The sequence below is a fragment of the Grampus griseus genome, assembly GCF_964374135.1.
Source record: "Grampus griseus genome assembly, chromosome: 5".
Taxonomy (NCBI): Eukaryota; Metazoa; Chordata; class Mammalia; order Artiodactyla; family Delphinidae; genus Grampus; species Grampus griseus.
This window is the reverse complement of record NC_138998.1, coordinates 74,758,875-74,784,646: the sequence shown is the minus strand read 5'-3', so window position 1 is coordinate 74,784,646 and position 25,772 is coordinate 74,758,875. Positions and strand designations below refer to the sequence as shown.

The 25,772-nt window shown below is 42.5% G+C and overlaps 2 protein-coding genes across 2 annotated transcripts in view; one reads left to right on the top strand and one right to left on the bottom strand.

Moving 5' to 3' along the window:
- The window catches only part of MYLK (myosin light chain kinase), a gene marked incomplete at its 5' end in the record, with an annotated part of 266,723 nt that overhangs the window by 204,337 nt on the left and 36,614 nt on the right, over positions 1-25,772 (bottom strand). The window lies entirely within an intron of this gene.
- LOC309823022 (small ribosomal subunit protein eS27-like) lies at positions 20,393-20,644 on the top strand (the record flags this gene model as incomplete). The annotated part of the gene is made up of 1 exon (XM_082655153.1): positions 20,393-20,644. One exon carries the CDS (start codon positions 20,393-20,395, stop codon positions 20,642-20,644), a length of 252 nt encoding a protein of 83 aa, XP_082511279.1.

Below are 25,772 nucleotides of genomic sequence, written 5' to 3'. Positions count from 1 at the left end.
TCAGGTATACAGCAAAGTGATTCAGTTATATATATATTTTTCAGATTATTTTCCATTATAGGTTATTATAAGATATTGAATATAGTTCCCTGTGCTATACAGTAATCCTTGCTGCTTATCTATTTTAGGTACAGTAGTTTGTATGTGTTAACCCCATACTCCTAATTTATCCCTCCTCCCCTTTGGTAACCATAAGTTTGTTTTCTATATCTGTGAGTCTGTTTTTGTCTTGTATACTGTCTTGTATATAGATTCATTTGTATTATTTTTTAGATTCCACATATAAGTGATATCGCATAATATTTGTCTTTCTCTGTCTGACTTACTTCATTTAGTATGATATTCTCTGGGTCCATCCATGTTGCTGCAAATGGCAATATTTCATTCTTTTTTATGGTTGACTAATGTTCCATTATATATGTACCACATTTTCTTTAACCAATCACCTGTTGATGGCCACTTGGGCTGTTTCCGTGTCTTGGCTATTGTAAATTGTGCTGCTATGAACACTGGGGTGCTTGTATCTTTTCGAATTAGAGTTTTTGTCTTTTCTGGATATATGCCCAGGAGTGGGATTGCTGGACCATACAGCAGCTCTGTGTTTAGGTTTTTAAGGAACCTCCATGCTGTTCTCCATAGTGGCTGCACCAATTTACATTCTCACCAACAGTGTAGGAGGGTTCCCTTTTCTGCACTGTTTGCTGACTTTTTGCATGAACTTTAAACTCACTCTAGTTCCTTTGTTCCATCCACTTTTGTCATTGTTCATAAATAAATAATATTTGCTGAAAGTCTGGTTGTAAGTACGATTGCAAATGATTGCAAACTTTTTTCCTAACATAAATACTGTCGTTTTTTATATATTTTTCCAGTATTTTTCTATATATGTACTTTTTAAAACAAAATTATACATACACACTATCATTGCCTTCAACTTCATACTTTTGTTCATGCTAAACCACAATATTTTTCCTGGTTACGGAACATTCTTCCTAAGTCTCATTTTTAATAACTTTGTAACATTCCGTCAAGTGGATGAACCATCATTTACTCAATCACGTCCCTGTTATTTACCATTTAGGTTGTTTCCAATTTCACTAAAACAAACAACATCACAACTCACAATTTCATGAACATAACTTCTCCTTCACTCTAGATTATATCTACTCAAGATATATTTCAAGAATTTCGATTACTAGGTCAAAGTGCTTGAAATTTTTATGGCTCTCAAATCCAGGTCCTCTTAATTTCTGTCAATGTACTACCTGGGGTGACTCCTGGCTCCCCAAATATTTTGCTCTCCTTCCTCAGCCCCAGTTTGATCTTGAGCTCCTTGATCTGGTGCCAGGGCCCAGGTATGAGCCAGGTCCAGGGATTCCCGCACAGTTTGAAGGGATGTGCACTTAGATATCTGACCAAGTTAGGCAAGGCTTGGGAAATGAGGCAAGTATTGAGCAAGACAGGGAAGGATCCCACCCCAAGGAGTCATGAAGTTCAAAACAACTATTGTTATCAAGCAAAACATGGGGCCTCTGCTCTCTCTCCTCTGTAATCCTGCCAGTGGGGGCAGCCCCAGATGCCTCTGAGCCTTTTCTGCCCAGCTGAGTCCTACCTTAACCTCAAGGTATCCTCTTCTCTAAGGCCTTCCCAGCAGGATTTATGACACAGGTTCTTGAGCACAGACTCAGACAAACTTTCCAATCTGTGATAAAATACAGAAAATGAGGACAATACGTGGAATTTTTCATACAGCTCACTGCACATAGTTTAAAAGGCCATCCTTTAATCTCAGTTTATGTCCTTCACACTTGCTCGGAATTAATGTATTCTTTCATTTATTTGTAAAATTGTCCGTGGCTTTGTGTAATTAGTAGTTCGTTTACTTATGGCATATGTTTTGACAGCTCACTACCTGCCAGGTGCTATTCTAGACCCTAGAGACAGAGCAGCAAACACAAGAGACAAAGGTGCCTGACAACTAGCTTTTCTCATTGTGATATAAGTGCCTGACATGTAGCTTTTGATTGTTGAAGCCTCCACTTCAAAGACAGCCATTTGGAATAAACACAATGCCAGCTACAGGACTAGATAAACAGCCAGGCCGCCCCACCCATGAGGTTCCCTTTTTTTTAGAGAGAGCTCTGGTGACCTAGGTAACTGACCGTTCGACGGTTTTTCCCTTCCTGTGCTTTAATTCCTGCTTTTATGCTTTAAATTCACCAATAAAGAGTGAACACTTGAAACCCTAGGTCCTCCAACCCTCGACCCCAATAAAGGCAGAACCCCAGGTCTGCTCCATCTCGTGCTCTCTCTCCCTCTCTCCCCCCACTCCTCGCTGTGTGGTCCCGGGGAGGCCTTGCACCCTCAGGGACCTGTGAGCAATAAGCCTTGTCTTTTCTAAGTTCCCTGATGGTTGTTACTGAGCTGCAGCTTGCAGTCTTAGTAAGAACCACAAGGGTCGGTCCAGCCACAACATTGGCTCCAGGTGGAAAAGTGTCTGTGGGGGACCACCACAAGCAGCACGGCCCAGGGGAGTGCCCCCAGGCGTCTCTAGCTTGCAGGATCACTATCACCAGGCCGAGAAGACCCTGAAACAGCGCCCTTGCTCTGACTGTGGAGGCTCTGTCTCGGCAGCGCCCTGGAGGGTGGGGGGAAAGGGCTCAGGTTTGGCCATCGCTGTATCTCCATGGTGGTGTCCTGCACAGTCACTTCTTATTAAACACTTGCTGGGGATGGGGTTTCATAAAGACACTGACACTCCCTGGAGCATCAGTGGGGACACTTGTGTGCACAGCAGAGGGCCTGTGGGCGGTTTGAAAAAGGGTGTGAAATTAACCAACTCTGGGGCCACAGTGCCTGGCTTCCGATCCCAGCTCTGCCGTAGGACCTTCAGCAAATGTTTTCTCCTCTCAGCCTGTGTCCTCCCTTGTAAAATGGGCAGGATTGTAACAGTACTTGCTTGAAGAGGCTTGAAGATGGAAGCCCTCCGCACAGTCCTTGGCACACCAGAAGCCCTCAGTAAATGTGACCTAGTTGTAGCAATAACAATAGCATCAATTGGGTGCTAAATAAACCAGCTAATAGGTGACTGTGTCAACATTAAACCAGGTGAAAGGTCACAGCCCAGAGAACCAAACTGAAATTGAAGGTACATTTGACAGGCCAGAAATGTTAAAGATATAACAGGGAAAATTAAATTTGTATATGAAGGAAGAAAAAAACAAACTGGCCAGACTTTCTCTTCCTTCTCCACATGTCAATGATAGAAACTGATAGAATTTCATTTATGTCAGTGATAGAAACAGGGCAAAATGCTCCTACCACATCCAGGTTTGTTCAATGATGGGCACATGCCAGAACTCAACCACAAATGGCCACGATTAGTTGAGGGGAACGGAACTAGGGAATAAACACACAAGTTCAGGGACTTTCCTAAAGTATGGACATTCCACAGACAGATAATTTCCAGTGCCACCCAGAACTCCGGAATTTAAGAAATCTGAGGGAGGGTGGGATGGGGTAGAAAACAGAATACTGGCCACAACGAGCAGCAGGACAAAGGCCCAAGTGTGCAGAGGTTGCTCTTAGCTCTGTGATTGAAATGCAACGCTGTGCAAATTTAATGTCGGCGGCTCAGATAAAATAATGTCAGCAGACTAGATAATTAAAGCTTTTTGGCTCACTTCTTTGTTCTCTTGCTTTCCGGAGGGAGGTCGATAGAAAAAGGAGACGGGTCCAGTAAACCAAGAATTCCTCAGAGTTTTAAGTATATTTTTAGTTACTCCCGACATCTGGGATAGCAGAGACATTATTTCGGGATCAGAGATCAGATTCTGATCATGCCCTTTACATGGGGCTAAACATCACTCTCTAAAATCCTTTGATGAGAATGCACTTATTGCAAAGATACGCACAGGCTAACTGAGACCACATTTAGGGTGTCTGTCGCTTCTGACAGATGTTTCTGGCTGAGTGGAACAGATGCCATTAAACCAGCTGCCACCATTCCTATTTTTCACCATCTTCCCAAATTCCTTCCTGGACCTGCATCTGGACCAGACCTGTTCCACTCAGGACTGGAGCTGCCCAAGACCAGGGGAGTGACCACGGGTCCACAGCCAGGTCCTTACAGAGAAGCAATGGACCCAACCGCCTGGTCCCACTTGCTTTTTAAAGCATGGGCTACTCGACAAGGAAAGAGTAAATCACAAAACCACAGACACAGTTAAGAGTGCAGGGAGATCTTCGAACTCAACCTCCCATCCAGTAGAGGAATGCTGTTCTGCCCCAAACTGGGCAAGGGTGGGACTGATATGTTTGTGGACAATTGCCAGGACCTGGCTGAGCCATGAGGCTGCTGATTACAGGGATGGAACCAAACCCATCAGGGATGGAGGGAGGACTTAGCCAAGATCCTGGTGGGTCCCTCTGTAAGAATGCCGGGAACTGCAGGACTAGGGATGCATCTGAGACTAACCCCTCCAGCCCCCTTAGGGCAGGCTGGGGTTCCCTAGAGTTAGAACTCCCCCCCACCCCACTCATGCAGGAACTCTCTCTGGGCATGTCTGACAGGTGAAAATGCTCAGAGAGGGGACAGGAAGGGGTGGCAGGGGAAGGAGTTCCAGTCACTGTGTACAGCAGGGTCTGCTGAGCCATGATATGGCTTCGCCTAACTGGACCCAATTCTGTCCCCTGGAGCCACATGAACTCTACCTTTCTACAAGACATGGCTACAAATATCTGAAGACAATCATCATTTATCCTTTATCCTTCTGCAGATGAAACACACTCGACCCTTTCAACTGTTCCTACTTGCCATTGTTTCCAAACCGTTTCACATCCTCTGGGTTCATGCTAGTTTCACCAGGACCCCCTTGGTGTGACCCTGAGGACTGAAGAAAGCACACAGGAGCACAGTGGATAAACCACAGGTGTGAATCTCGGCGCCATCATCCCCCATGCCTCAATTTCCTCTGCAGTTTCCTCTGCAGCACCTGATAATCTTAGTCATGAGAAATGCGTAAGTCAGTTCATAGAGAACTCTTAGAACTGTGCCTGGTGAGGCAGCTGATACGCAGCTAATTAAGTCTCAGCTATTTCTTGGCACAATGCTTAGCGTAAGAAGTATGCAATGCATATGCAAATCCTGCAGCTGATACTCCATTACTCACCAGCTTTCTTACTCATAAAACAACAGTACCACCTCTCAGCTTTGATGAGGTAAGTTGTGAGAAGTCTCCTGGTCAGTGCGTGGTGCAGAACAAGCAGGCCATATACACTAGCTTCCTTCCCCTTTGTACGGATGCAGCAGCTAGGAGCCATTCTCTATGGGTCTCTCATGTGCTGTATATCCGACAAGCACAGGCACTGACTGCCTTTGCTCCAGATTATCTTTTCAAGAATATGTGTATCATAAACAACCTTGGAAGAAAGAGTGTCTTTCTTTGGAGCAAAGAACAGGCATACTTATTGTCCATTATAAAAGGTCTGAGTTCCCTAGTCTCAGGATTTCTCTCCACTGTGTGGGCAGGTGTCACCCTATGGAAACTGGAGCTCAAAGAACCAGTGAGAGAAAATGCTGGTTCTCTGGTCACTGTCATTGTTATGAATCATAAAGTCCTGTCCCTAAGCCATGGAGCTCATCTTCTGCCAGCATTCACGAAACCTTGGCAGCAAACTCACTAGCTTGCCAATTGGTGAAATCTCAGACCCTCCATAGTGATTAAAGACAACCTATAGAGAAGAGACAGTGACAAAATAACCACCCCCTGACCCCTACAGTAAAGATATTAAATTATCATCAACCTTATCATAGTCTATCTACACTTAGCTGATTTTCTAAAAATTCTAAGTGAAGAATTTTTATTTATTTCCTTATTTATTCATTTCGATTTTCATCTTCTTGATTTTAATCGAAAGTTCCATTCATTTGAGGTGTCTTCTAAAGTTTTTTTGAGGGGAGACATCTTCTGAACTTGAAGGCCCCCCTTTCCAGTGCCTCTGTCAGAGGTGCACAGACCACAGACTCTCCTCCCGTTCCACTCACTTCTCCCACCAGACCAGGTAGACCCTCCTTCTAAATCTAGGTTCTCATCTGTAGCATGAGACACAAGTTTGAATTGTATAAAGCTCTTGACAGGTTTCTACCTTCACTCAATTTGTGGCTAAGAGCACGGTGAGTTCTACAGTCATCCTAGGATGCTCTTTGTTCTCCCCTTACCCTTTACTGAGAGCACTGGGGGAGCCTCTATGTTAACACCTCCACTTCCAAAAGGTAGAGAGATGTGTGACCTATGGGATGCGACACAGCTGAAGATCAGCAGGACACCAGCTGGTGTAGTTAGGAAGAAGAGGTAAGAACACCCAGGTCCTGCTGGGAAATCTGGCCTAAAACCCCTGAGGTTGTAACCCAGAGCAAGTGGAGATCTGAGAAGGCGGCTGTGTGAATGGGGTAGGGAAGTGCAAATACTGCCATGGATGTGCTTCAGACTCATCTCTGGCACTAAGAAAGACAGGGGCACAGTTAGGGACAATGTTATGAAATGCAATTTCAACTCACCCCAAGGAGCTTAGTAGGAAGCCGGTAGATATGAAGCTGTCAGTGGTTCCAAATCTTCTTCAGACACCGTAAATTAGTGGGACAAGATCTTTACTCCCATCCTCTACCACTGCCACTACCACTGTCCCTTATTTTCAGATCAAGGATTCATGCCCGTGACAAACTCTAGCTCACAGGTACCCACTGACTATTCAGATAAGCAACCAGTGATTTTCATCGTTTTGTCCCTTGGGTACTTTCTTGCATTTTATATGTACCCTCCCTCTCCACCACAAAACTGGGTATATCTGGGTCTCAGCATCTGGCATTAAATTATAACATGATTCTTTTCAAAAATAAATAAAAATAAGTGAGCCAATAAATCTCTTGAACTACAATGCTTTTTCTCTTATTCATCTTTTTAAATTGAGGGGGTTTTATTTTTAGATTTTACTGTCTGAAGATTTCTTACAATATTTTTAAGCATGACTGGGTATACCAAGATCTCAACATCTGGTCATAAGTTACTTGCAGAACTGTGGCATAGTTTTCTTTCTTTTGAAAAATAATTAATCTGTGATGGATTTAATGGATATCAAATGAATAATAACATAGTTTCAGCAGTAAGCTTGGACTTTATCAGGCCCCATGGTCAAGGATTACCCAGGAAAGTTTAGTAATTAGGTTCCCAGGGTAACTCCAGGGGATGGATCCTTGGTTTTCAGGCTTATTACCAGCTTAAACTCTCATCCCACACCCCAAGTCTCCCTTGTGCTATAGAGGGCTCTCAACTTCTGGTCCTGCCTCCTCAAGGTGGCCTCCCATCTCTTCAAAGCTCTCACAGTGTCCCATCCAGAAACTGCTTTTATGCTTTCCTATGATTCAACGGTCCTCTGGTTTCATTATGTCTGTGTAAGAGACAGGACAGGATCCAAATCTCATCCCAGACTCCCGATTGTCAGAAAACTCATCTCTCTACCTACACAGATTAACTCCTAATGTACTCAACCCTTAGGGGGTTTTGAGGCTGTTCCACAACAGACTGTCCCCAGTCAGAGATGGCCAGACCTTCACACCTGGTTACCCCCACAGGTACAGATCAATAAAACCCAGTCAGTGGAATACTACTCAGCCATAAGAAAGAATGAAATAATGCCATTTGCAGCAACATGGATGGACCTAGAGATTATCACACTAAGTGAAGTAAGTCAGACAAAGACAAAGCTCATACGATATCACTTACATGTGGAATCTAAAAAATGATACAAATGACTTATTTACAAAACAGAAACAGACTCACAAAACAAACTTACAGTTAGAAAAAGGGAAGGGGAGATAAATTAGGAGCTTGTGATTAACAGATACACACTATATATAAAATAAACAAGATCCTACTGTATAGCACAGGGAACAATAGTCAATATCTTGCAATAATTTATAACGGAAAAGAATCTGAAAAAGAATACATACATGCGGGACCTTCCTGGTGGCGCAGTGGTTAAGAATCCGCCTGCCAATGCAGTGGACATGGGTTTGAACCCTGGTCCAGGAAGATCCCACATGCCGCGGAGCAACGAAGCCCGTGCGACACGACTACTGAGCCTGCGCTCTAGATCCCATGCGCCACAACTACTGAGCCCGTGTGCCACAACTACTGAAGCCAGCGCACCTAGAGCCCGTGTTCCGCAATGAGAAGCCCGTGCACCACAACGAAAAGTAGCCCCCGCTCGCCGCAACTAGAGAAAGCCCGCGCGCAGCAACAAAGACCCAACACAGACAAAAAATAAAAATAAATAAATAAATATTTTAAAAAAGAAAGAAACATTTGCTAAAGGTCCCTGCATCATCTATGAGGGGCCCACTGGCTCAGACTTTAAGGGTCCCTGGAGAAGGGCACCGAGTTCTGGGCAGCCTCTACACCGACCAGGTTAACGGCTGTGCTCATGAGGCCCTGTTTCCTCACTAAGGAGGAAAAAGAGAGTACTGGATGATTTCTGCAGCCCCATCTGCTCTAGGTTTTACAACAGAAGTTTGACTGTCCTCTTTTCCTCATTGCAAACTTCCGGGTCCTGAGCATAAAGCTGGTAACTACACAGAAAGGGCTTCACGCACAGCCCTCTCAGCACCAGTGGCTCTACTTTCAGCCCCATTTTAGCCGAGGCAAACCTGCCTTTAAAATAAAGCAACTTGGGCTTCCCTGGTGGCGCAGTGGTTGAGAGTCCGCCTGCCGATGCAAGGGACACTGGTTCGTGCCCTGGTCCGGGAAGATCCCACATGCCGCGAGCGGCTAGGCCTGTGAGCCATGGCCGCTGAGCCTGCGTGTCCGGAGCCCATGCTCCACAACAGGAGAGGCCACAACAGTGAGAGGCCCACGTACCGCAAATAAATAAATAAATAAATAAATAAAAATAAAGCAACTTGCGTTAATTTCTCCATCCTTTGATCTTCTGCCTCTGCTGCTTCACAAAGTCATGGCTTTAAGTCTTCGCCTTCCAAGGGAGCCATGCTCAGACATACAGAGTGTTCACTTTGATCCAGCCTCCCCTGAACACTAAAATAATGCCTCCCATCTCAGATGCAGGTTCTGTATTTTCTTTCAGGCAGCAGTAGGACACCACTACTTTTTTTCTTTATCAGCCACTTCAGAGTCCAACCTCACTGTCATTTTTTTTAATTCCTTTAAAGTTACAGGATTTATTTTCTTAATGAAAGAGCAGCCCCTACATACTTTTTTTTGCCTTTCCAAGTAGTCTAAGAGGCTACTCTCTCACTTCAGTGATGGGGCCATAGCTCAAAGCACCTTTAGAACCATGGGGAAAACAATCAGTGCTATAAAAGCACAGGCCACGCTTCCTCTCACTAATTCCTCTTTCCCTTCCTCTTCCTTCTCACACTCTTTGCTTCACTAGAATTGGTTGTGGCCCCATCAGCCTCCTTTGCGCTGAGAGTGAACAGATGGCCCCCTGGCTGACACTGGCTGAGGACCCCTGACACGCTATAAGCCTGAGCGTCAGCATGGCGGCAACAGAAAACCCATCTCCCTCACTGGCTAAACCTGCAAAAAGCAATGAATCCCGCCCCCCCTCAAATAACACATAGGAAATCCCAAAAGATCACTGACATGTTTGAAATACTATTGAGAAATATATTTCAGAATATTATTTGAAATATTATTCACCATTGGATAGTTGCCCAAAGAAGTCCCCATCTAAACACTCACTCTATGTTACCCTAACACAGAACTTCTCACTAAACAGAGGGGAGATGACCACGTCTGTGCAGCTCTTGGTTAGCACCCGGAATAGCTGGGCGCACATTAACACGGAATTCTACCTGTGCGCCAACCCCAACGAGGTCTGCTTGACAAGGAAACAGAGGGTCAAAGGGGAAATCAAAACCGAATGGAGGGACTTCCCTGGTGGCACAGTAGCTAAGAATCCACCTGCCAATTCAGGGGACACGGGTTTGATCTCTGGTCCGGGAAGATCCAATATGCCTCCGAGCAACTAAGCCCGTGCACCACAACTACTGAGCCCGTGCGTCTAGAGCCCGTGCTCTGCAACGAGAAGCCACCGCAATGAGAAGCCTGCGCACCTCAACGAAGAGTAGCACCGGCTCGCTGCAATTAGAGAAAGCCCGTGTACAACAACGAAGACCCAATGCAGCCAAAAATAAATATTAATTAATTTCAAACAAACAAACAAACAAAAAAACAAATGGAGTTCATCACAGCAGCCTCCTGGAGCAGTGGAGGAAGAAGCTTGGGGCAGTGGGAAGCTGGAGCACCACAGTTCGGCAGTACGAATAGCTTCTAGCAGAGGCCATGGCACCCAGCAGGCACTTAAGCAATCTTGATTCCTGGCTGGCTCCACCGATGGTCCCACTGACTTGACCAGTTCTATAATTCTGACCGGCTAAGCCAAGGTCAACAGATAATGCTAAAGCATGTTGACTTCACCCCCACCTGCCTGGGCACCCAGCCAGGTGTCATCTCACCTTGGGCGCTGTGGTCCCCTCCGGCAGCTCCTCAGGGCGGACTGAGGGGGCGGGGTCAACAGCACAATTTAAACTCTGCCCACTCACCGATGTCTCCTCTGCTGCTTGTTGGGCTGAGAGGACAAGGAAAGAAGTCCTGGAGGTCTGCCTCACCGTGGGGAGCCCTCAGCCAGGACACTCGTGAAGTGTTCTGGACTGCAGCAGGGGCAGCCTATCTGGCAGCCACCTGGCCAGTGCCCGGCAGAAAGGAGGACAGGAAAGCCGAGGCGGGGACAGACATGCAACAGGGAGTGGAAGCGGCAGCCGGAGGACCTCATCACCAGAGAGGCTGTTGGAAATGTCCCAAGGTCAACAATTGTTGCTTTTATGACCACGTGTGGGCGGCTATGGGTTTAGAGTTCAGGAACAATGGTTACGAGGAGAACCAGAACAAGGTGCTTCCTTCCCCTACAGAGGACAGATGCAGGGGAGCCAGGGAGGAGGGTGCAGTGTCTGGGGAGAGTCCCTAGCAGGGATGAGGGAGGAAGGACACTTGGCAGGCCTCTCAGGAAGCCATTGGGGTCTCTGGAGGGGCCCGGCTTTGGTGACACAGCCAGGGGAAGGGGATGCCCACAGGATGGGGAGAAAGTACCCACATCTGGGAGAAGACTGTCCTCAGGGGTGAGTGAGCCCCCGCCCCCCACTGTCCCAGGACCCAGCCCACGTCCCATGCCCCGCAGAACCCACATGCAGGCAGCCCACGGCGCCCACCCCTCAGCCTGGTCCAGGCTCCTGAAGTTCACCCCTTCTCCCCCCTTCACAAACCTGTTTCCCTCCAGCAGCAAATCTCAGATATTCCTTAAGAGCGAAACAAATACTTATATCAAGCGTATGCAGTAAATCCATTCTCTCAAAGGAACAAATAACTTATCTCTGAGCCCATTATGTGTTGCCCTTCCAGAAGGGGTATTAGTAAAAGATTCTTTGTAAACCCAAGGAAATCAAATGCTCATGACGGAATTTCAGCAGAGGAACTTTCAGGCAGAAAGGTCCTTACACATCCCTTCTATCACACAGGAGAACTAAAGGGTGGATGATCAGTCTAGGGTGGTGGTCCCCCCCACTTTGAGGTGTACACTGAAGAAGAAATGGGAGTGACTGGACCCTCTGAAGAGGGGTGGGATGGGGTGCAATTCTCACCCTGTTACAGTGCCACGGCTAGACGTTCTTTCCCACCCGGACAGGGAGCTTCAGCAGAGAGCTAATCCCAAGGGTGCCAGCCCCACCTGAACCCACTTGCTGCTGGTAACCCGTGTGGCCACAGGACCAGGTGGGAGCTGAAGCAGGATGGGTGCTCCTGTAAGTAATGGTTTCTGTGTCTCTCATGGCCTAAGCCAGTCGGTCCCAGCGGAACTGCTCTCCACCCAGCAAGCTCAGTCCGTGTGCTGCCCCTCTACTCAAGGATTCTCCACCTCCAGCTGGAGCACACCCGGCACCTCATCCTCGCCAACCACTCTTCCGCTGGCTGCCAGCAGGAGGCACCTCCTCACCTGTTCTCCTGTGCCTCAGGCCCACATCCCACCCTGTGCCCACGGGAGCCGGGGATGCTCCGCGGAGCCCATTCTTTTGTCCAGCGGATTAGGCCACTTCCGGCTATAATCCTTTCACAGCTCAACCTGCATCAAGGATGGTTTCCAAAAGGACCCGAAGTCACTCACAAGAAAATACAAAATTAAACTGATTATTTAAAAACTAAAACTGTATAAAAGCTGATAATATATGGAAAATGGTTTTCTAAACTAATTTTACAAACGTATCAAGCATTACATCTGTCCCCTAAGTTTCATGACACTCATAGTAAAAAAAAAAAAAAGGAAACAGAATGGGTCACATAATTCTCCTTGCTGTGAGGATGCAAAGGCACTTCATCAGGAAACAGTGCTAATCTCTGCAGAGAGGGAACTGAACATCACATGAACGATTCCACCCATAGGGTTTTCAGAAAGAAATGCTCACTGTTCGGCCCCTTTTTAACATCAACACTTATGAAAGTAAGAAAAATATTAAAACATGACTTGAGATTTTTGCAGGGAACTAAAGCAACGTCATTTGGGCAGGGGTCTGGAAGCTTAAATACAAGGCACAGTGATTCTCAGGGCACCTCACCACGCATTCTGCAGCAAAGAGGGGAAGAGGAAGTTTCGAGGGGGAGGGGCACTCGGAAATGTGGTGGGATTATTAATTCCCATATGACTTGGGGGTGGGAGGACAAGAATGCTAAAATCCTACATTAAACAGAATACTCATTATAAAGAATTATCTCATCTAAAATGCTAATAGTACCCCTGCTGAGAAACAGTGGAAGGGGAATCAGTAATTAGCATGACTCTTTTAATGCCTTAAATACCAATTAAATCTTCACAGAGAGTTGACAGCAAAGACTACAAGAATGTCTGCTCTGGGAGTACAGATGAAGGGGATGCAGGCTTCTGATGTGTCAGTCCTGCTGGTGGTGACATGCCGACCATTTTATAAAGGGATTGGAGCCTGATGAGTACTGTTGGTTAGAGAGAGAGCTGGATGATGGCGAGCTATACGCATGCCTGTGGAAAGGGACAAACCTCTCCCGTTTTTTCTTTCTTTATATGTCTAAATGAGGACACAGTTGGGACATCAAAACTGCACATCAACACATCACAGGAGAAACTAGTCTAGAGCACTGGTTTTCAAAGTGTGGTTCCCAACTAACATCACCTGGGAACTTGTTGGAACTACCCCACACCGGCTGAATAGAAGAAACTGAGTGGGTCCAGCCAGGTGTGTTTTAACAAGCCCTCCAGGTGAGCCTGATTCAGGCTCAAGTTTGAGAATAGCCAGTCTAGAAGGTTTAGGGCTGAACATGGCCATTGGTCACCAGAGATATTTTAGAAATGCTGGCTCACCCCTGTGCCTAGTCTCTATTAGACTCTGACAGGGAGGGGGATATTGCAACATGTCTGCTGCAGGCAAATGATCAGGGACAGAGGGTCTGAGAGGGAAGACCTAAGTGATGAGAAATGGGAGCAAAGAGTGAATTATCAGGGGCCAATTTAAGTCTCAAGTCAGATTAACCACCCTAGAAGGATTTTGTTTTATTGAAACATAGTTGATTTACAATATTATATTAGTTTCAGGTACAGATAGTGATTTACAGCATTTACAGTGATTTACAGCATAGTGATTTAGTATTTTTATATATTCCATTTAAAGGTATTACAAAATAATGGTTATAATTCCCTGTGCTATACAGTATATCCTTGTTGCTTATCTGTTTTATACATAGTAGCTTGTATCTCTTAATCCCATACCCCTATCTTGCCCCTCTCCTCTTCCCTCTCCACATTGGTATCCACTAGGTTGTTTTCTACAGTGGTGAGTCTGTTTTACTAGATATATTTAATTTTTTATATTCCACATATAAGTGATAACACAGTATTTGTCTTTTTCTGTCTGACTTATTTCACTAGCATAATACACTCTAGGTCCATACACATCGTTGTAAATGGCAGAATTTCATTCTTTTTTATGGCAGAGTAATATTCCATTGTATACAGCACCTTCTTTATCCATCCATCTATTGATGGACATTTGGGTTGCTTCCATATTAGCTATTGTAAATAGTGCTGCTATGAACATTGGGGTGCATGTACCTTTTCAAATTAGTGTTTTCATTTTTTCCAGATATATACCCAGGAATGGAATTGCTGGATCATATGGTAGTTTTATTTTTAGTTTTTTGAGGAACCTCCATACTGTTTTCCATAGCAGCTGCACCAATTTACATTTCCACCAACAGTGTACAAGGATTGCCTTTTCTCCACATCCTCACCAACATTTGTTATTTGTAGACTTTTTGATGATAGCCATCCTGACATGTGTGAGGTGATAACTTGTTGTTTTGACTTGTATTTCTCTAATAGCGATGTTGAGCATCTTTTCATGTGCCTGTTAGCCATCACTATGTCTTCTTTGGAAAAAAATCTATTCAAGTCTTCTGCCCATTTCTTCTTTGGATTGTTTTTTTTTTATATTGAGTTGTATGAGCCATTTGTATATTTTAGATATTAATCCCTTGTTAGTTGCATCATTTGCAAATATTTTCTCCCATTCAGTAGATTGTCTATTTGTTTTGTTGATGGTTTCCTTTGCTGTGCAAAAGTTTTAAGTTTAATTAGTCCCATTTGTTTATTTTTGCTTTTATTTCTTTTGCATGAGGAGCTAGATCCCCCAAAATATTGCCACAATTTATGTCAAAGAGTTTTCTGCCTATGTTCTCCTCTAGGAGTTTTATGGTTTCATGTCTTATATTTAGGTCTTTAACCCTTTTTGAGTTTATTTTTGTATATGGTGTGAGGAAATGTTCTAATCTCATTCTTTTACATGTAGCTGTCCAGTTTTCCCAGCACCACTTACTGAAGAGACTATCTTTTCTCCACTGTATATTCTTGCCTCCTTTGCTGTAGATAAAGTGACCACAGGTGTGCTGGTTTATTTCTTGGTAGAAGGATTTTGTTTTTAATCAAACTTGTACTTCTCTTTGAATAGTCAATACATTTATATGATTCAAAAGATTCAAAGGGTATGCAGTAAAAGGTCTTTCACCCTCCCCTGCTCCTAGGTATTCAGCTCCAACTTCCCTTCCTCAGAATCAGCCATGTCATCAGTGTCTTCTAGGAATATGTTATAAAAATACATATATGTTTTTGTCCCCACTTTCTTTCTTAAAAACACACTGTTTTGTACCTTGCTTTTTTCACTTAATATATTTTGGGGATTATTCCATATTAGACACATCAAGAACCACCTAGAAGACTTCCAAGTATCTGGAAACATACAACACCCCAGAGACATGTGTGCCTTCCCTAAAGAGAAGGAACATCTGCTAGGCATTACATGATTCCTGTGGATTTCTTAGTGAACCCTCTATAGAGAAATTGTCCTGAAATTCTCGGTTTGGAGAACTCTCCTCAGGCCCTACTTGTATGCTGTGTTATAACAGAAGGAGGTAATATGGAAACTCTGAGGTCATTAAAGTCCAAGAATAACACTACCAGATAACATTAGCAACTAGTGGGTCAGACACCCTATGATACACAGCAGAGAGAGCTTGAACCCTGGAGAGAACTCAAAAGCAATGAGATGACTTGAACTTTTTGTCTGTAAGACTAATAACCATAAAACACATTTTATCTATAGGAATTCACAAAACACATGAAAGGATAAAGACATGAACTAGTGAAGAATACTTAGGTCAGTTTTCAACACTTAGAATCAGATATATAACAGAATAAAATTATATATATATATATATATATATATAAAATCCCTATCCTTCTACAAGCTTCAGTTACAGTAACAGTTCCTTCAGAATTACTTTTTGTTCTGTCCTTCAGCACTATTAGTAGGATTAGTGATGTTGAGCACATTTTCATATACCTATTGGCCACTTGGATGTCATTTTTGGAAAAATGTCTATTCAGGTCCCTTGCTCATTTTTTAATTGGGTTATGATATCTTTGTGGTGGGTTTTTGTTTGTTTTGTTTCTGCTATTGAGCTATATGAGTTCTTTATATATTTTAGATATTAATCCCTTTTTAGATATATGGTTTTCAGATATTTTTTCCCATTCTGTATGTTGCCTTTTCATTTTGTTGACAGTTACCTTTGCTGAGCAAAAGCTTTTTAGTTTGATATAGTCCCACTTGTTTATATTTGCTCTTGTTGCCTGAGTTTTTGGTGTCATATCTAAAAAATCACTGCCAAGACCAATGTCAAGGAGCTTTTTTCTTATGTTTTCTTCTGGGAGTTTTAAAGTTTCAGGTCTTCTGTTTAAGTCTTTAATCCATTCTTATTTGACTTTTGTGTATAGTATAAGGGTCTAATTTCATTCTTTTGCATATGGATATGCAAAATTTTCCCAACACCATCGGTTGAAGAGACTCTTCTTTCTCCATTGTGTATTCTTGGACCCCTTGTCAAAGATTAGTTGACTGTATATGTATGGGTTTATTTCTGGGCTCTCTATTCTGTTCCACTGATACATGTCTGTTTTAATGCCAGTACCATACTGTTTTGATAAGTATAGCTTTGTAATATAGTTTGAAATCAGGAATTGTAATGCCTCCAGCTTTGTTCTTCTTTCTCAAGAGTGCTTCGGCTACTCAGAGTCTTCTGTGGTTCCATACTAATTTTAGGATTGTTTGTTCTATTTCTGTGAAAAATGTCATTGGAATTTTGATAGGGATTGCATTGCATCTGTAGATCTCTTTGGGTAGTACAGATGATTCAATAATATTAATTCTTCCAATCCATGAACACGAGCTATCTTTCCATTTACTTGTGTCTTATTCAATTTCTTTCATCAATGTCCTATAGTGTTCAGTGTATAGGTCTTTCACCTCCTTAGTTAAATTTATTCATATGTATTTAATTCTTTTTAATGCTATTGTAAATAGGATTGTTTTCTTAATTTCTTTTTAGGATAGTTTATTGTTGGTGCCTCCAGCTTCTGACACAGGTTTTAATGAAGACAAGTTCCTTCTGCAGGGAGGCACCCCTTTCCAAAGGCCACATCAATTCAGAGAGAAAAACCAAAACAAAAGCCCCACAGCAAGAGACAGGAAGGAAGGGAAGCTATTCAAACTCCCTGTCCCTCTCTTCCATAGCACACAATAGCTGAGTCCTCTACTGGAGAATCATGGCTCCAAAAGAATCCCTCTGACCTGGTGTTTTCTGGTTTTAAAGCCTGAGTTTGAGCACTGTCACTATGGCGACAAGTCTGGGATGCTCTACTCTAAGTGAGGAAGCTTATCCTTCAAACATGCTTCTTGAGTTAGCAACAAAGGAATTCACTGAACCTCAACTAATCTCATATTCTCCTGGGAGACCTCTCTCAAGAGGCACTTTCCTCCCCTTGCCCTCACAAACCTCCCAGGTTTACACTGTTCGGCCAACAACCACATTTACATAGAGATTTACAGTTTACTGTCAACCACATCACCCCAATCAAGCCCTGAGGAGTCCTCTTCAGTCACATGAGCCTCTTCTACAACAACTAAACAAAACGAGGCCCTTGGTTTTAGGGAGCCCTTCCCCGGAAGGCTAGCAGACACAGGCCCTGCAGCTGAGATGGGACAGAGGAAGGAGGAGCGGGAGCGTAGGGAACTTACCCACATGCCTTTTTCTTTTCCGGAGGGAAGAATCTGCAGTGGCTTCTAACCCTGGCAGGCCTGATGCCCACTCCCCTGAAGCTCTTCTCAGTCTGTTCCGGGCTGTTGTTCTGCCTTGGCTCATGTTCTACATCATTCCCAGCCCCAGCTCTTCCAAGAGTGGCTGTCGGCTCTGGGGAATTTATCCTCCCTGACTTCAGAGGGGTCTTCCTTAAATATGAGTTCTTAGAGTCTGCCCTGGCTTCCTATAACATAGGTGTAAAAGGAAAACTCTCCTTTACTTTTCTCTACTCTGTGATGACATTCTGCTTCACTTCTGGTCACCAAATGTGTAGAGGTTTGCCCCTCAACAAGCAATTCTCTGCAACACCAGCTGAGTGTCCTACAATTGAATTCAATTCTGACACTGTCTACCCGGAGAGCGCATCAGATCCCACAGACTGCCCCCACTTCAGATACCAACTGCAAGTCCAAGTTGTCACCTGGACTTCTGACTGACTGGCTATAAATCAGAGGCTCCCACGACTCCCCTCCTCGAGTTTGATCACTTGCTAGGACAGCTCACAGAATTCAAGAAAACAGTTTACTTATTAGATTAATGGTTTATTACAATGGATAGTAAAGAACATGAATGAACAGTCAGATGAAGAGATACATAGGGTGAGGTCCGGAAAAGTCCCAAGCTCAGGGGCTTCTGTCTCGTGGAGTCTGGGGTATACCACCCTCCTGGCACATAGATGAAACAACCCAAAAGCTCTCCAAACACCATCTTTTTGGGTTTTGATGGCGGCTTCCTGTCATAGGTACGAATGAATACATCATTGGCCACTGGTGATTAAGTCAACCTCTAGCCCTTCTCTCCTCCCCAGAGGTCAGGAAGTGGAACTGAAAGTTCCAACTCTCTAATCACCTGGCTGGCTCTGCTGGCAACTATCCCCCTTCCTATGGTTTTCTAGGGGCTTTCCAAAAATGACCTCATTAATATAAACTCAGTGGTTGAAACAGGTTTCTTATGAATAACAAAAAACACCCATTTCATCTTTATGCTCTAGTGCTACCTAAGGAGTTAGGAACAAAAGATGTCCATATAGTTCTTATCACTTAAGAAATTACAAAGGTTTTAAGAGCTATTTCCAGGAAACATAACAAATTTATTACATCAGCGTATCACAATAGGCCTACCTCTTATTAGTTTTATAACCTTGAGGAAGTGATTTAACTTTTCTAAGCCTGTTGCCTCTTCTGTAAGATGGGGGCAATTACATCTATCCAGATGGTTCTGATAAGGACTGAGGTCACAGATACATTCTACAATTCTTAGTTCCCTCCCATCCCAGCCCACTCTGCCCTCAGGGGGTAGGCAGTCTCAAATCCTAAGGAGGTTCATAACAAAGAGACAAAATGATGTACCAACCTCGCATTGACCTCTCTACCTTGTGACTTTGGTCATTTCTGGGTGATATGTAATTCTTTTCCTCCGGTTTTCAAAACAAACAAATAAGGGAGGCTGTTCAACCTCATTTGTCTTTATTATGAGAGGCAATGAGGTAGGAACAAAGATCATCCTAGGAGATAAAACTTGGTTCCAGTCCTCCCTGCTCACTGAGTTCCTCAGCCTCTCTGGTCTCCAGGAGTTTCTTTTTAAATACCTTACCTGTCTTACCTCCCAGAGGAAAGGGGCTGGATACGGTGCTCTGTTAGAGCCCCTTCCTGCTCTAAGATCTCTGAACTTTAAGGGAGTACCAAACATGAAACGGGAATAAATCAGACTTACCAGAGAGACTGGTCTTGCCCTCTAGGAGTGTTCTAAAGTGTTCTAAACTCTGCCCTCACTTCTTAAAATAAACATTTCATTTCGGAATAATTTTAGATTTTTAGAAAAGTTGCTAAGATGATGCAGAGAGTTCCTTTAACCAATTTCCCCTAATTTTGACATCTTACATTACCATGGTACATTTGTCAGAACTACAAAACCAACATTGGTACATTATTTACTAAATTCCAGATTTTATTTGGATTTCATCAATTTTTCTACTAATGTCTTTTTTTCTGCTCCTGGATCCAATCCAGGATACCTCATTGCATTTAGGATAAAACAACTTTTAAATGGTGAAAGATTTCCAACATAGCGACAAACAGATCTTCAATAAAAAGAACATCAGATACACTGGAGGCTATTTTTGAGCCCTCTCTTCCCATTTTCAAGCCCTTTCCTTTCTCCCTAGAGAAGCATCATCACAAACTCATTGTTTATCATTCCCTGGCATGTTTGCATGGATTCCTAAAAAGAAAATATAAGCATAAACACTATTTATTATTGCTTTTCAGACTTTAAAACTTATATAAATATTATTCTTTTCATATCCTTCCATACCCTGCTTCTTTCATTCAACTATGTTTTTGAGATCCATCTGTTAAGAAATATAGTGATAGTTCTTTTTGCTCCTGTGCATGAGACGTACAGCATTTCATTCTATGAGTACACCACTATTATCATTCTCCTACTGATGGACATTTAAACCGTTTCTTTCTTTTCTTTTCTTTTTTTTGCTGCAATAGATATTTTAATGCATTTGCTGAAACATAAGAAAGATTCTCCATCTAGGACTAGAATTTCTGCATTAAAAGGTGTAACCAGCTTTCTGGTGGAGATGACCTTCCCATGATAACATGACTCTCGCAAAGGATCTCATTCATCCCTCTCCAGAAGAGGAGAAGAAGAAACACAAGAAGTGCCTGGTACAGAGCCCCAATTCCTATTTCATGGATGTGAAATGCCCAGGTTGCTATAAAATCACCACCGTCTTTAGCCGTGCACAAACAGTAGTTTTGTGTCTTGGCTGCTCTATTGTCCTCTGCCAGCCTACAGGAGGAAAAGCAAGGCTTACAGAAGGATGCTCCTTCAGATGGAAGCAGCACTAAAAGCACCCAGAATCAAGATGAATGGGAAACCATCCCAATAAACGCATTTTGGATACATCCTGTTTATTGTCTTGTTTTACTGCTAGGAAGCTCCTACCTCACGTATTCAGGGGCAACTCTAGAGTCAGTTGGGGCAATCTGTGAAATCAAATGAAGGCAGTTTCCAAGTCAAAAGTCCACAGGGCTGAATATAAGGACTCCTTACCAAGAAAGAGGAAAGCTGTTGATGCCAACACCGCAAAGAGGGTAAAGAGGAAAATCTGGTAAGAACCCAAGAACTTCTGGAGGACACCTTAATCTTCACACTGATCGACGCATTGGCAGAATAAAAGAAGATAATAGTTATTTAATACATCCAGGACAGACGCTGCATTAAAAATCTTGTGTGGTCCTAAGAGTATCTAGCTGAAGCACTCAAAACCTAGCCCTCTAAGAAATTCTTTTGCTTCTTACCAGAGAAAAAGGGATGAACTGTACTTGGCTCCTCTACCTCTTTTTGGCTTTTTACCTCTCTAACGTAATAAACTACAATTATTGAGTCTCTCATTTCTTTTCAGCTTACAAAAGAATATTTCAATCCTCTGCCACTTTAAAGTGCCTGTTACCTTTCCTGTGCACTTTAACTCCAGGTAACATGCTTCCCTTCACCAAGTTTGTGACAATGTATGGTGATTCAACTGTTACTTTTAATCCCTCTAACCTAAAACATTTCCTTGGATCACCAATGATCTCTTATATCCGGAGGCCACTTGTCCTTTTTTATTCAGGTGTCATTTCTAGGGAACATTCTGATTTGTATATAACCTTGTCCTCAATAAATCTTCAGACTTGTGTCTTTGAAGCATTAAAAAAAAAAGGTGTAACTAAATTGTTCCTTAAAGCTGTTGTACTGATCTACACTCCTTTCAGAAGTGAATGAGTCTGTTGTTCCACGTCCTCATCCATACTTGGAAGGGCATTCATTTTATAAATTAATTTGGTGACAACTGGCATCTTTATAATGAGTCTTCCAGTTCATGAACACTGCCTTTTTTCCCATTTATTAAGACTTTTTTCTTTTCAGTAATTGTAATTCCTCCAAAAATTTCCTGTACATATTTTGGTTAGGCATACCACTAGGTATCTTGAAGCTTTTATTACTATTGAAAATGGGATCCTTTATTTATTAATTTTTCTAATTGGTTATTACCGGTGAATAAGATTTCTATATGCTGATTTTGTGTCTAGGGAAACTGGCAAGCTCTTCCTATATATTTTCTACTTAAAAAAACTCAAGAAAATCATATTGTATGCAAATAAGGACATATCTTTCCAACATTCACAACATTTTTCTTATCTTGTTGCATTGGCTAGAATCTCCTGTACAATGCTGAATATGAATGGTGAGAAAGGGCATCTTTATCTTTTTCATGTCTTTACTGAAAAGAAGCCTAGAGTCTTATTTTTAAGGATAGTTTTTGCTGGAATATTTTGATAGATGCTCTTTATCAAGTTAAGGCAATTCCCTTCTAAGTTTCCTGAGAAGTCTATTCAATCGTGAACAAACACTAAATTCTGACAACTAACTTTTCTGTTTCTTACAGATTGTAGGTATTATTGATCTGTTAACATGATTTATTACATTAACATATTTTCTGATGTTGGATCATTCTTAATTTCATGCATAAACTCTACTTAGAATGTAAATATTTGAAACAGATTTGCAACTATTCCATAAGCATCTATGTTTATAAATTGGACTGTTTTATAATTTTCCTTTCTTGTATTCTTCTTGTCTGGTTTGGGTATTTAGGTTATATTATCATTGTAAAAGTAGATAGCTTTTCCTAATTTTCTATTCTTTTAAACAGTTTGTTAATATTAGGATTATCTACTTCTTAGAAGTTGAATAAAGTACAGATGTAAACCACCTAAGCCTGATATTTTGGAGAGATGAGGTCTTGGTTATCAGCTTAAGTTCTTTAATGATTTTTGCTTTTTGGTATTTTCTATATTTTTTAAAGTAGTTTTGGCAAATTATATTTACCTAGAAAACTATGTCTTTTCCCAATCCAAATTTTGTCATAAAATTCTTCAGAGTATAATCTTATGATTTTTATTATCTATTACGCATCTGTAGTTATAGTTCCCTTTCTTTCAAAATATTATTTGTAGCTCTTTTTTGAAAAATAAGAAACTTAACTAGGGATTTATCTATTTTATACCTCTTCTTGATCCTCTAAATTGCTTTCTATTTCATTTTGTTTGTCCTCTTAGTTTCCTTACTTTTATTTTTCTAAAGGCTTATTTTCTTCCTTGTCTGTCTTCTTGAGATGGACATGCATCGACAGTAATAGTCATCCACACAATATGTATTCTCCCTTTGTTCTTTATTAGCATAACCCCTATTTAGTTTGGGAAATCAATATGCCAAGCTAAAAGACAAACAAATTATGTTTTTCAGACTCCCCTGCAGCTAGGAAATGCCATATGACACACTTGTTACCAACGACATATAAGTGGAAATTATTGGGTAGGGCTTCCAGGAAAACTCTTTAATTACAGGTAGCAGACTCAGCTGGTACATGCCTCTTTCATAACCTGTCCTTTTCTTCCTCATCATGTTTGGAATGTGCATACAAAACTGGAAGTAGAGCAGCCATCTTACAACCATGAGGCAGCTAGCATGAGTATGAAAACTAAGTTTAGATGAGTCAAAAGTTAGAAGAGCCTGGGCTATCATGGCATCATGGAACCTCCATATCTGATTTGAACTGTCTACCTCCAAATGAAATCAAGTGCCCCATAAAACTGTGTTCCTCTGAGACAGGAGGGAAGAGGGCAGGGCACAACCATTAAAAGAATGATACAACCATTAAGAACAGAATATGACATAAACTGGTTAGAACCTATTAGGCCCTAGATGGTGGAAGATTTGACTTCCAGTAGACCTTGACCCTCATTACACACTCACTGTAATAATTAGCATGCTAAATGACATACCCACAGGCACCATGACAGTTCCAAGGCCAACCATAAAAGGCCAAAAAGTGGGCAGTGGCCCAATTCCTGGAAATCCCCGCCCCTTCCCCAACATAGTTGGAATACTTCCAATTTATTAGCCTATGAAATTACCCAGCCCACAAAAACTAACCATCCCATATTTTGGGTCTGCTCTTGCCTTTTGAGATAAGACTGTATTCTGTCTATGGTATGTGTATCTCTCTAAATAAATCCATTTCTTACCTATCACTTTGTCTCTCACTGAATTCTTTCTGCTATGAGACATAAAAAACCTAAGCTTCATTAAATCCTGAGACCAGGTGTGCGATTTCAATGAAAAGACAGTGGGTTCAAGTCCAAGTCTGAATTTTGGCTGGGTTTGAGTCCCATTTGAGGTGTGATTGGGTTCAAGTCCCAATCTGAGGTGTGCGGTTTCACCTCTGCAAAGTTTATGATTAACCTCTCCAACCAAAACTTTATTTCCTTTTTTATCCTGCACCAGTTTCCCTCAGGATTGAGGAGTATCAAAGAAAAGGGGGGACTGAAACTGAGCAGGACCCTGCAGCGCCCTCCCAGGTACAAAAGCCTTTCTGTGTCCCCTGTTTCCTGTTTGTAGAAAAAGGCTTTAGTGTCCTAGGCCTTCCCTGATTTCCAAAGAGCTGAGCCAGTTATGATTTAGGGAAGTGAGGGAATGCAGAAACAAAGGAAAGGCAGTCAAGAAACAATAGTTCAGCAATCAGAGTCCTAGTTCCTCTTCAAGGGATATAAGTAACCATCTGATGCATATCTTTGAGTTGTTCTGCAGGAACTAAGACTCCCACCCAGGTGGAGGATGGTGACTACATGCTGACCACAAGCACAGAGACCCCAGACTGGCTGGAACCAGAAGGTTGGTGATTAAGATTCCTGAAACACAACACTGTTTCCTCACCACCAACCAATCAGAAGAAAATTATGCCCTCCACAACCTTCAGCCCAAATGTTGCCTTTAAAAACCTTATAGTCCAGCGAGCCAGGAAGATGGATCTGAGAAAAACCTATGTCTCATATCTTCTTGGTTGGCACCCTCTTATCAATAAACTGCTCCAAACTCTGATGTTTCAGTTTGTTTGGCCTTACTGTGCATCAGTACAGGAACTTGAGTTTGACAAAACAAACTTCTTGTTACATGACAAGATTAAACCTCTAGGTCATTTAACCCATGATCATTTACACACAGCCAAATGCCATTTTAAATAATACAATATTCAACTATCTTTCATTTTATTTATTTATTTATTTTTTTTTTTTTTTTGCGGTACACGGGCCTCTCGCTGTTGTGGCCTCTCCCGTTGCGGACACGCAGGCTCAGCGGCCATGGCTCACGGGCCTAGCCGCTCCGCGGCATATGGGAACTTCCCGGACCGGGGCACGAACCCGTGTCCCCTGCATCGGCAGGCGGACTCTCAACCACTGTGCCACCAGGGAAGCCCATTTTTTTTATTTTTAATAAATGTATTTAAGGTCGTAAATTTTCCTGAAAGAAAAGCTTTCTTGACTAAACTGAGAGATCAACTGTGCTGGTCCAGACCAGAAAGACCACCTAGCCAACCCAAAAAGTAGTGATATAAATGAAAATGGCCATGGTTTAAGTCCCTAAATTTGGGGGTGGTCTGTTATACAGTAAAAGCTAACTAATACAGAAATTGGTTTCAAGAGTCGGGTGCTGCCATAACAAAATCCTAAAACATGTGGTGCTGGCTTTGGAATAGGGCAGTGACCAGAAAATCAGTAAGGAAACAGACTGCAAAGGTGGCCAAAATGAAAAAACAAACAAACCCAAAAACCCACCTGCTGTAGCAGGTCTGGAAAATGATGACTCATACTATGTAGAGACAGAACAGTTGGTAAAAGTGAAGTTGACACTACCTTGAGAGGAAAAAAAATGAACCTAATGAACTTTCGGTTACAGCTAAGTAGATCTCCAGAGAGAATCTGGAAAGTGCCACTTGGGCACTCTTCACTGCATGTGATAAAATATGGCAAGACAGAAGAATGGGCAAAAGAAGGAAATGTTCAGTTTGCAACCAGAATTTAGATGGAATACAGCGGGCCCAGGGCCTGCTGTGTTGGAAAATAAAACTCTCATCTCCAGTCTCCCCATATC